Source organism: Ursus americanus, chromosome 1 (genome assembly GCF_024610735.1).
Source record: "Ursus americanus isolate L20-20 chromosome 1, mUrsAme1.1.p, whole genome shotgun sequence".
Classification (NCBI taxonomy): Eukaryota; Metazoa; Chordata; class Mammalia; order Carnivora; family Ursidae; genus Ursus; species Ursus americanus.
Genome location: NC_142127.1, coordinates 41,129,416 through 41,141,787, shown reverse-complemented (window position 1 = coordinate 41,141,787; position 12,372 = coordinate 41,129,416). Strand labels below are relative to the sequence as shown.

The following is a 12,372-nucleotide window of genomic DNA, read 5'->3' as shown; positions in this document are numbered from 1 at the left end:
ATTGTTGACATGAGAGGATAGGAGGATGATAAATGATAAGTGGGAAATAGTCTTCAAGGTTAGAACCTCTGGCTTCTGTCTCAGCTCTATCTTATACAAACTGGGTCTGCTTGGGCTACCCATTTCATCTACTTCATTGCCATGGGTAAAATTGGATTTTTGCGTTAGTTTGTTTTATTTCTTGAACAGACACTATGAGGCTTGCACTAGACAAGACTCCAGAGATGTAAAGATGAATAAGACACAATTTCTTACATCTAAGGTTATGGTAGAGAAGACAGACATAAAGACATGTAATTTCTTTTAAAGTATCTTTAATGTATAAATGCATCCACATATAAACAAAATTTTTCATAAATGCAAATCTGTGTGTATACATACATACGTATATATAATATATACATAATATATAATATATAATTATATATATAATACATAATCTTCAGCCTTATCTTTTTTTCCTCTTATGCCTGGCTCCCTACTCCTCACCTCCCCTCTACCATTTACCCAGGTATCACATGTTAAAAACCTAGTATACATATCTCCATATTTTATATTTTCCCCCTTATTCAAATAATTCTATGAAGATAGATATTCTTTTAGTCATTGCTTATTCTATAAAAAATAAAATCCTATTTTCCATACTTTTCTGTAACTTGCATTTCTCAATGATTCCGTGTGGAACTTCTTCCAAGTTATCTGGTATAGCAAGAATTCATGTATTTTTAAATTAATAGACTTAATTCTTTTTAGAACAGCTTTAGATTTACAGGATATGAGTGGAAAATACAGAGTTCCCATATACTCCCTCGTCACCCCTCCCACTTCTGTCTCAGTTTCCCCTATCATTAACATTCTGCATTAGTATGGTACATTTGTTACAATTGATGAGCCATTACTGATACATTATTACTAACTCAAGTCCATAGTTTTCACTAGGGTTCATTCTTTATGTTGTACATTCTGTGCATTTGGGCAAATCTATCATGTATAATGACATATATCCACCATTCTGGTATCATAGAGATTATTTTCACTTCGTAAAAATCCTCTGCAACAACTGATCTTTTGACTGTCTCCATAATTCTGCCTTTTCCAAAATGTCATATGGTTGGAATCATATAGTCTGTAGCCTTTTCAGACGGGCTTCTCTCACGTAGAAATATGCATGTGAGGTTCCTCCATGTCTTTTTCTGATGTAATAGCTCATTTCTTTTTATGGCTAAATAATATTCCAATGTCTGGATGGACCACAGTTCATTTAGCCATCACTTATTGAAGGTTATCTTGGTTCTTCTAAGTTTTGGCAGTTAAGAATAAAACTAAAAATTTGTATAGAGCGTTTTCGTATGTGTAAGTTTTTAGTTCATTTGGTTAAATAACAAGGAGTTTGCTGCTAAAGTTATTTGGGTTTGGAGTTTTGTTTGTGCAAATGTTTTTATTTATTGATTCAATGTGTTTTTTAGATATAAGACTATACAGATTTTCCATTTTTTCTTGTCTCAGTTTTGATAACTTGTTTTCCAAAGAATTTGTCCCTTTTTAAACTTTTAAATTTATTGGCCAAACAATGTTTGTCATAGGGTCTTAAAAACTTTTAATCCCATTTTTCATTTCTGATATTGGTCATTCATACTTTTTTTCTCCTCACTCTTACTGTATTAGCAATTTTATTCATCTTTTCAAAGAACAAGTTTGGGGCTTTGTTAATTTTTCTTTATTGTGCATTTTCTATTTAATTACTGCTTTTGCTTTTGTTATTTCTTTTCTTCTCATTTATTTAGATTCGGTTTGCTTTTCATTTTTTAGATTCTTGAGATGGCTGTTTAAAATATCAATGGTATATATATTTCAATGTTAATATATATTGCCAGGTGGCTTTTTTTTTTTTTTTTTTTTTTTTTTTGCCAGGTGGCTTTCAAAAAATCTGTAGCACTTTATATTTTCAGATTCAAAGTAGGAAAGTAAGTATTTCTCCACATCACATCAATAGAATTATAGATCTTTTAAATATTTTGTCAGTAAGATGATTGAAAAGAAAAAAATCTGTATTTTCTTAGACAGGTAGACTTCCCATGCTATGGTAAATGCTAGGAGTGATGTTTGCCAGGAAGCAACACATCAGCCCACTATGATTCTGAGAAGTTTCCTTGGAGGGTGTGATGTTAGAGCTAGGTTACAGATGAGGTCCAGAGGAATTTGTACTGGATGGTCTCTAAGAATCTCTTCCTAATTCCAAAATTCTAGGGATTGAGATAGAAATTATAAGACATGATAAAAATGTGGGAATTATATAATGTCATATTACTTTACATCTCATCTTGCACTCCTATAGCAAGTGGCCGAATTATCAAGAATCACAGAAGACTGAGATGTCTGTTTTCTTTTATAGCAATGGAGGCATTCTTACACGGCTTCATATGCCATCTATGACTTAGCTAACAGGTCAGTAACTTCCTTATAAAATTTATTAAGCTTCTTTAGTATAATAACATTTAAAAAAAATAAAGTCCCACTGTGATTTATTCATTTGGTAATGTTTCCTTTTATCTTTTTTTCAGGAGGCTGATTACTGAAGAGAAAATTCCAAACAACACACAGTGGATCACATGGTCACCAGAGGGTCATAAATTGGTTAGTGAGTCTCTTCTGTGGTCAGAAAAAAATAATGGCTCAAAGCTATCACATGCAGAAGCCACATACCCTGATACAGACCAGACACTCGGGAAGCAAATACTTCACTAGCCAAGATAATGTTACTGCCTAAAATAGCATTTTACTTGTCTAACGAAGTCAATAGGATTCCTGAAAGTTTCTGAACTACTGCGGGGGAATTCTTTATTTCCTGGAACAAACTGTCCATTTAAATTCTCATTTCTGTGGTATTCAGTTTGTTGTTGTTTGCTTGTTTTGGGGGGCGTACCTACTTCCTGCTAGTTCTGTGACCCTCTCTGTGTCACTCTAGATACACCTCCATGTTCTTAGTGCTAGGAGAATGCCAGAAGCCCAAGAGAATCTGAACAGGAAGACGGGATGTTCATTGGTAGACAGAATACTCCCTCCCGACATCGAATGCACCCCCTCAACTCACCGCCCCCAGAAAGCAATGGGAGGCACACATTATTCTGTAGAAGTGGTCAGGCTCCTGGGTCTTTGCAGGCACTCTGGCATCCGAATAGTGGTGTTTGTGAGCTGCTTCTTTTTAATATATTGAGTGTCTTTAGAATTATTTGGGGGTTATAGCTTGTATACTTACAATTTTTTAAATGTGAGGGGTGGGGTGCCTGGGTGGCTCATTCTTTTAAGCATCTGCCTTTGGCTTAGGTCCTGATCCCAAGGTCCTGAGGTCGAGCAGGTGACCACCGCCCCCTCATTGGACTCCCTGTTCGGTGGGGAGCCTGCTTCTCCCTCTCCTTCTACTCCTACCCCGCTTGTGCTCTCGCTCTCTCTCTTTCTCAAATAAATAAATAAAAATCTTATAAATAAATAAATAAATAAATAAATAAATAAATAAATAAATAAAATACGAGGGGGGTAGCAAACGACTTTCTCTTAGTCAAATTGAATAACCCAAAGTAATCATTACATTTGCATACCAATATTATTTGAGGATAAAAGAGTCGATAGATTTTTTAACTCCAGGATAAGATATGTTATAACAGGTTGTTACTTATCAATCTGTTTTTCAATATTTCCAGGCATACGTTTGGAACAATGATGTTTATGTTAAAAATGAACCAAATTCATCAAGTCAGAGGATCACATGGACCGGGAAAGAAAATGTAATATCCAATGGAATAACTGACTGGGTTTATGAAGGTAGAGACTTTAAAGCTTTTTCAAATTAGAAAATCTGGAAGTTTTTTTTTTAATAGTAAAGCATTTTTCTTAAAATGGAGAAATTTGATACCATTCAAAATAAGTGGCATTTTAAAAAATGTCATCAAATCTCTTTAGCTCTTACCATACCAGGTGTCTCCCAGAACAAGGATTTCTTAGCAGTAGCTAGTTTCCCGTGTCCGTGTCCTCATTGTCTCTCAATGCCCCTATTGTCTTCCGTCTCCTCCTACAAAGGGCCTTTCTGTGTAGGTAGCTTTTCTGCTTTACTGGGGCATAAAAGCTTCCAGATTAACATCAGATGTTTCTCTAACTGGGCCTACCTAACCCAGAGTTACTAAGGAAAGCTAAATACTCCCACAGCATTCCAAGAGCTGACAAAATATTGTCTGGAGGTTGGGGAATAGAGGGGGAAGAAAGCATCTGTTTTACAGAGGATCTGTGTTCATTTGAACTTGGACAATTCATAATTTCCTGTTTTTAAAGAAGGAAAAAATAATTAGAAATGTTTCTGGGGGAAAAACCAGTTTAAAAAAAAAAAACACCCAGAACAAAAAAATATTAAAAAGAATTATTCTGTCTTTTAGGATAAAGTATTAGAAAATATTAGAAAAACATTTTTCACATCTGTAGTTGCCAAGGTAAAAGGCAGTTTGAGGCTGTTCCAGACTGTTTGCAAGGTTGCCTAATGCTTATTAAGTATTCATCTTTATTTCATCCTCTTATTTCTTCCTCATAGTTAAAAAAAAAAAGTTTTTCTTCATGACTTAATTTTGGTTCTTACCCAGTTCAAGTCAAGTTCAATTAAATGGCTAATGTTTTAACAACAACAGCAACAAAAATCGCTTTAAAAGAAAGATAAATCCCCCATGGCCCAGAAATCATTTATAATGAAATTTACTAGCATCGTCACTTAGCAATTGAGAAACATCTTTAACACTTGTTGGACAGCACAGCACAACCTGCAGGACCCCCAAAGTGACCTGGATAAATTTCTCCCCAAAGCTGCAACTCCACCCGTCCTCGAAACATCTGAGCGTCTCTAAGATAAGAACACACCTAACACTCTTAGTCCTTTCTCAGGTAGATAATAGCTGGAAAGATCTCATTTTGCATGTTGATGACAAACAGAAGAATGGCTTCCCAGTTCCAGTGTGGGCCTGTCTCCAAAAAACAGGACTTTGGTTCCTATGGGGAAGTTCCTATAATTGGTTTTATATACTTAGGAATGATCCATACTTGCTTCTCCACATATGAGATCCACCCTCCCGTGGCGCATCTCCACTGTAGCCAGGAAGACTTGTCGAGTGTGAGACTGAAAGAGTACATTTTAAGAATCTGTAGGTTCATAAGTAAAAGGAGAAACAAAGCTGCAAAGTCCAGACAGGGCCATGTGCCACATCATGGAGGGACACTCACAGGGCAGCCTACCCTCTGGGACGTATGTCTCCTGCCCCACCCCAGGTTCCCAAATGAACTTCTCTCTCAATGTCTCGATGTTTTCACTTTGTCTTCTTTCATGATAACAGGTGCCTTCTTTTGTAAAAATAATAATACTTTATCTCCTAGTACGAAGTTAATCACATGACATTCACCCTTAAGTATGAGTGTAGTTTACCTAACCCAGAGGTGAGAATGGGAATTTTGAGAGCGAGGATGAAAAGGGATAGAGAAAGAAATGTTTGGAAGATGGGGCACTCCTTACCCTATAGTAATCGTGCTAACAGTGGGGGTGTGGGTAATTCGGGGCAATTCACACTGACTGCCAACTACCATGAGGTGCTGTGTGAGGTTGTAGAGACTCGGGGACAGATGCTATCCAACTGCTGCTCTCAGAGAACTCAACCCAGAGAAGGAGACAAAGATGCCAATGGATAGTTGTCATAGAGTGAATGGAGTGACCTCTGCAAGGGAGGGCACTAAGCCCTGGGGAAGGTCAGAGTGGCTGGACTGGAGGTGTCACGGGATGGCGAGGGAGGTTCAGAGTGTGGGGGAGGGGGTGCCATAGACGCTTGTGCTCACATCCAGCTTTGTATCAGGAAGGACTTGAAATGTCTTCCTCCGTTGTTATTCTCCCTTCTCCCTACTATTCATTCTCAGGACTTTGAGTTTGACCAGAAGTAGTTTTATAATGATGGTTTTACTACGTCACAGTACGGAACAATAAATTCTGTATTACAAATACCCACCAATTCAAAACATAAATACCACCTGCTACCTGTACTTAAAAGCAATTTTAAAAACCATAACCTTGCTGTAATTGTATTCATTTTATGTGATTGCATCTTGATCTTAGACTAGAACCAATGGGTAGAAGCCACAGGAAGGAGACATCAACTCGGTATCTGAAGAAGTTCTCGGTAGACACCCCTTGACTCGGAGTCACAAGGCCTGTGTGCTTGTCTTGTCTCTGGCAATTCATTCTCTCTCTCTAAGCCACTCAGTTGCCTCCTCTGTAAAATGGGATATGACTAGACTCATCTAGGGACCTTTGCGAAGACTAAATTAGATAAGTGTTTTGTAAACTCTAAGTTGCTACATAAATGGAATGTAATGACATAGGTAGAAAACAGATAAGCGGGGAGCAGGCTGCCTTACCGAGCGGGTTTTCTGTTACTACAGGAGCTGAAATAGGCATGGAGGGCATAGAACATGGAGGTGAGAAGCATGGATTCAAACCAGACAAGTCTGGATTCATTCTTGAGTCAATCAATTATTGGCCATGTGACCCTGGGCAGTGACTTCTTTTTAAGCCTGCCCACCCCTTTCTCATCTGCACAATGAGCTACTGTGAGGACTACAGGAGATCACAGATGTTGGTTGCAGATGAAGCCTAGTGCATGGTTTACTCTTTAAATGATAGCTGCTCATCATGATAATTATTATTATATTTTGTTATTATTGTTATTGTTGATCTTGTTACTACCACTACTATTACCATTATTATTTTATTATTATTATTAAAAACAAGCGTTTGGAAGACACCCGTAAAGAGGCCTCAGGAATCAGAAAAGTGATGGGGACAGATGATTTCCTAATTCTAAGACTCAAGTTTCTGTGTTTTTGCTTTTACTTTTACACCCACAGCGGAACATGAGATCTGTAGATTAAATCGGCATAAAGGACAGAGTCTCCATCTAGTCTACCGGAACCTCCCATCAAAGAGGTTTTGGCATTTTAAGAGCCAGAGATTGGAAGTCCCAGGAATAGACTCCATAATAAACATAGAGAAGAACTACATTTGCCAGATAATGAGAATGAGTCCAACAACATTCTGGAGAGCAAGACCTTTGCTTCCATTTGCCTCTCTCTTTGACCCTCTTCCCTTACCCAACCCTGTGCTCCAACAGAGTGTGTTAATCTGGCAGAGTCTTTAGTTTCTAGGCTAAGCGAAGGAGGTGTTTCCCAATAGGGGTCTCATGGAGCTCCTTGTCATTCTAAATTCGTCCTTCCCACACCCTGTTTGTGCCAAGAGTAGTAAACTGTGGGCACCATATTAGTTTGATAGTCTGGAGCCACACACCACCCACCAGTACCCTGTGGGCACAGTACAGACTGAGCCCAGTTGGGGAGAGTATGCTGGCATGTTGACTGTTTGAAAATTAGAAAGGAGAATCAGCCCCTTGTGTGAAATTTACTTTTAGTATGTTTTGCGGCATAAATTTAGAGGATTATAAGATAAAGAAAAAAATGTAGAGCTTATATTAAATATTGTGTGCTAAAATATTCTAAAATGGTCCAACGGGTTACTTATTTTTACAATCCAGATCTATCCTAGAAGATTTTATTTTTATTCATTTGTATTACTCTGAATTTGGAAGCCCAGCAAATGCAAAATGGTTCATTAGTTGAACTCTACTGTAATTACTAAAGCTAATGAGAACAATATTTTGAATGCCAAAGCCAATTTATCAGCTACTTCTTGTAACAGAACAATTTATGTCTTTTTTCAGAGGAAATCTTCAGTGCCTACTCTGCTCTGTGGTGGTCTCCAAAAGGCACTTTTTTAGCATATGCCCAATTTAACGACACAGAAGTCCCACTTATTGAATACTCCTTCTACTCTGACGAGTCACTGCAGTACCCGAAGACTGTGCGGATTCCATACCCAAAGGTCTGTGCTCCTATTCACGTAGTGGTTCCGTGATTTGATGGGAAGAGAATGGTTTCATTTAATCCTTTCCTGCTAATGAAAATATTGTCAGTCTCTCTTCAACAGCTTGCTGTGATTACTCTTGCTGAAGTCAACAGCATCTGGCAATTTTAAAGTATTTTTATTATCCCAGGAAAGAGTGTGATTTAAGGTTTTGTAATTTCTCCAAAAACTTTGAGGAATGACAAGCCGAAAAAGATGGGGAAAATGCTTTTGAAAGAGGTAGGGGGAATGAAAATGTTTCAATGGAGGCAAAGAGAGGCTGTCATTGAATCACAAGCTCATCTTATTTGTAGAAGTTGGAAGTTGCCCTGGATGAAGTTGAAAAGCTCAGTTATATATCAGGTTATATTGCTAATTAACCACTACGTGACTAGTTTCAGTGGTTCTGGTATAAATTTGGCACTAATGTGAATTTCACACGTCCTGCGTTTGGAATAATGGTCTCACATCTTCGTTTGCAAGGCTGTTCTCTCCGTCCGGTATGCATATTTATGAAAATTGAACAGCTTTGTTAAGCAGTGTAAGCTGAGGAAGAGGGGGATTTAGAAGGGAACCAGGATTCTTCACTAGTATCATAACATTAACGGCCACAGAATCACCTATAGGAAAATCTAATAGTGAATGTTTTCGCTGTAAGCAACTTGGGAAAAGGGATTTTTATTTTTACCAACTCACTCAATTTGCTTCATGAAGAGCTGCCATTTTAGGAAGACAGAGGAAGTTAAAAGAAAAAAAAAGATCCAAGACTAAATATAGAGATGTATTTTCAGTGGAATGTTATTTTTTGGTGAGTGAAACTGGCAAAAAAAAAAAAAAAAACCCATAAAATGCTCTCACTAAAAATATATTATTTCCAACTAATTTGTCAATTGAAGATCTATGTGTATATATAAAAAAGTTTTGTAGATTTCTGTCATCATATTGATTGTAAACCTTGAACATGGTGAACTTGAATTTGAAGTGCAAATGATGGCTTCCTAATTAGCATTATTGGCTCTCGGCTCAGGTAAACTCATTTTCCTGGTGGGTTGTGTCTTTGGCTGAACCCAAGGTATTCTTCCTAGTTGTCAGCCATTAGACTTCTTGACTTTTGGAGTCAGCATATTTGCAAAATAATAGAATTGATTTTTTAAAAGTTTATCCTTGTTTGCACAAAACACATGAAGTTATGAACATTCATGATTTAAACAGGAGTCTTTGGGGCTGTCAGTATATATGTTTCTGCCTGAACATGAAAAAGTTGCATTTCATGACTCTCTTTTATGTTCATTCTATCTGTATTAGATTTATCTATATAAAATTTTTAAACATGTCTCATGATTATAATTTCATCACTGTAATGTGGATGCTTTCGTGCAGTTTTAAACCTGTGCAATGATGTGATATTTTTTGTCCATATCAATTCTGTTATTGTTTTTTCCTAGGCAGGAGCTGTAAATCCAACTGTGAAGTTCTTTGTTGTAAAAACCGACAATCTCAACCCAAACGCCAACTCAACTTCAGTAGAAATCTCTCCTCCTGATGCTATTTCAATAGGGTAAGAGTCTTGATCAGAAAGTGTGGGTTGTACACAGTTTCACAGATCTTGGAGAGAACATTTTAAAAATGAATGGCAGAAACAGGGGTAGCATCCCATGGTATCCCCCCAGGGTCAGAAGTCGTTGCCTCCTTCATCAGCCATTCTTTGTTGAGCCCCCATTTCATGTGTTCATGCTGAACATGGTTCCAGTGATGGGGTTGCACAGTGAATAGAGCAGCCAGAGTCCCAGGTATCATGGAGCCTACACTCGAGGTTGGGGAGGTGGACAACAGCCAGGTAGACAGAATATTGTTGTGAAGACAATCAAAGCAGGGCAAGGTGATGGTGATGGTGGGGGGAGGTCGGGGAAGCTCTCTCTCATGAGATGACCCATGAGCAGTGATGTGAGACAAAGGGCCAGCTAGCCACCTGAATAGCTGGGGGTTCGGTATCCAGGCAGAGGAAGAGCAGGTGCAAAGGCCCTGCAGAGAGGATGGGCCTGGTGCATGAGAGGACCTGTGAGGAGGCCAAGTGACCAGAGCAGTGGGAGTAGAGAAGTGAGTGATAGGAGTGAGGTCCGATCATGAGGGCTGTGCAGGTCCTCATGAGAACTGGAGAAATTCAGGGAAACGGTTACATTTAAGGATCCTCATGACACCGATATGCCTCAAGATGTCACTTGCTTAAATAATTGGTGGTTGGAAATTCTGCTGCCGCTCACCCTCAGCCCCCTGTGCTTTTCCTGCAAAGATAACCACGGCATTGCATGCAATTTGTGGCTGCAAGTTGCTTTCTATTCATTTCCATTCATTATGTTGGTTTTCTTGTTGCTTTTAAATAATAACTAGTATATACTGAGCACTCATATGTGCCAGACACAGGGCATTATCACAGGCTTTATTCTATTAATATTTAAAGTAACTCTTTTCCAACAACTGTAATTATATGCCTCTTTTACATATAAGGAAATGAGGCCTGGAAGTTAAACAAATGACCAAGTAGGAGTCTGTATTCAAGCCTGTGTTTCTGACTTAGAAGAAAGAGCTTACAAGTGCTGTGCTAGGTGCCTCCCTCTGTGTGAATTCAGCCGCTGCCCTCAGCTGCCTGAAGTTATCGTCAGAGCAACATGGAAGCATCTTCTCGGGGTTGAATTTACCACATCAGGCATGCTGTAGGCTTTGCTGTGTAGTTATTAATTCATTGACTTGATTAGAAATATCTATATGAACCCATTCGTTTGGAGGAAGAAAATCAATTATCAGTAAATTTAAAAAATTATTTCTTCTGAGTTTGTCCAAGGTATAAAGGTATAAAAATTTATCTGGAGGTTCTAAGATCTGCTGTGTGGCCCAGTCCAGTCATCTCTTCTTTCAGCATTGATTGAGCACCCACTGTTTACATAACAAATGTCCATAGGGCTGAGCTACTGTCCTTCTAGCACTTATGACCAAGCAGAGGACAGAATATATTCCCATAAATGACTCCAAAAGCACATACTCCAGAGGCGTAAACAGAAGGCCAGAGACATTCCGAGGAGGGGAGATGGGTTTTCCATGAACTCAGGGATCAAAGAAAGCATCCTAGGGAATGCATGGATTGAGCAGAAAGGGTTCCACAGGGCACAGCTGGGGGGATGGCATTGAAGGGGAAGGTAACCCACGTGTGTGGAAGTACCGGGCTGTCCAGGGAAAGGGCAGCAGCGCCTGGTGTGACCTCCTGGTCTACGACCAACATCTGTCTGCAGGGGAGATAAGCCGAAAGCCCCGCTCTGAAAAACATTAGATCCGGAAGAGGCTTTAGACCTCACTCGTCGTTTACAAAATGTTTTAAGGACCCGAAGCCTTTTTTTCAAGTGTGATAGAACACAGGAGTACAGGTCCAGAAACCAATCAGATGATTACTGCTCAGGTTGCAGGCAAAGGCCTTGTCCCCTCCACTTCTCCCAGGAGTCAGGATATTAGAACCTGTGGGCTTCCAGAACACACTGAGAACAACGCTGTGGGACACAAACTGAGGCTTAGAGAGGGAAACTCTTTTGCTCAAGGTCACACAGCAAGTTAGCATGGGATCTGGGAAGAGGACAAGGTCCGCACCTGCCAGACTAGACTCAGTGGAATAATGGAGTTTCAATGCTTTGAGTGTTTCCTGTGGGCGGGGACTGTGCTTGATGTCCCACTCACATCTTACTTGACCACTGCGTACCGTGTCACTGTCATGGCCGTTTTACAGGTCTTCATCTGTGGGGTCTTTCGCCCTTAGAAACCTCATTCCAGGAGCTGAGCTCCGGAAACGTGTGCGAGTCCAAGCACTTAGTTTTTGCCCCGTGCAAAGGAACCCTGAAGTCACTGTGTGCAGATCTTTGTGCTGCACTCCTGGTGAGGACTGCCTCGCTCACTGGGGATATTTTGTGTGAGATGTATTTTACTGAGAGATCGTTTCTGGAAATGCCTCAGGAATGTGTTATATAGGGAATTATAAATCCAGCCCTGGTTTCTATTAACACCAGTGAGGCCGCAGCTTATGTAAAACCAGGCTCGAGGTCCTCTCTGGGGAAAACATTCTAGCAGGCGGTGGTGCCCCACTTTCTGGCCTCATGCAAACCCAGCAGGGCCAGCAAGTTGTGCCTCTTCAGAAACTGCCTAGCACCTTCTGCCGTGTTTCCTAGCCATCCTCTAGCTCCTGGGGTGTAGGATGGCCCGGAGCATAGCCCTCGGACGCTGGGCGTGTTTCTTCCGTCCTCCGCCCGGCCTGCACCCGTCACTCATTTTCCCTCGAGGCCCTGTCCTTGCACCACAGAGTCTCGACAGGGGAAATCCTACCGAGGCAGGCAGCCTCCCTGCTGCCCTCATTGCATTAGAGG

At 39.9% G+C, this 12,372-nt stretch overlaps 1 protein-coding gene across 1 annotated transcript in view; it reads left to right on the top strand.

Moving 5' to 3' along the window:
- DPP4 (dipeptidyl peptidase 4) overlaps positions 1 to 12,372 on the top strand; it is a 77,811-nt gene that overhangs the window by 27,987 nt on the left and 37,452 nt on the right. The window contains exons 6-10 of the mRNA XM_045780805.2: positions 2,393 to 2,445; positions 2,562 to 2,634; positions 3,699 to 3,819; positions 7,791 to 7,951; positions 9,418 to 9,530. Coding sequence (XP_045636761.2) covers positions 2,393 to 2,445; positions 2,562 to 2,634; positions 3,699 to 3,819; positions 7,791 to 7,951; positions 9,418 to 9,530 — 521 coding nt within the window. The remainder of the gene's footprint in view (positions 1 to 2,392; positions 2,446 to 2,561; positions 2,635 to 3,698; positions 3,820 to 7,790; positions 7,952 to 9,417; positions 9,531 to 12,372) is intronic.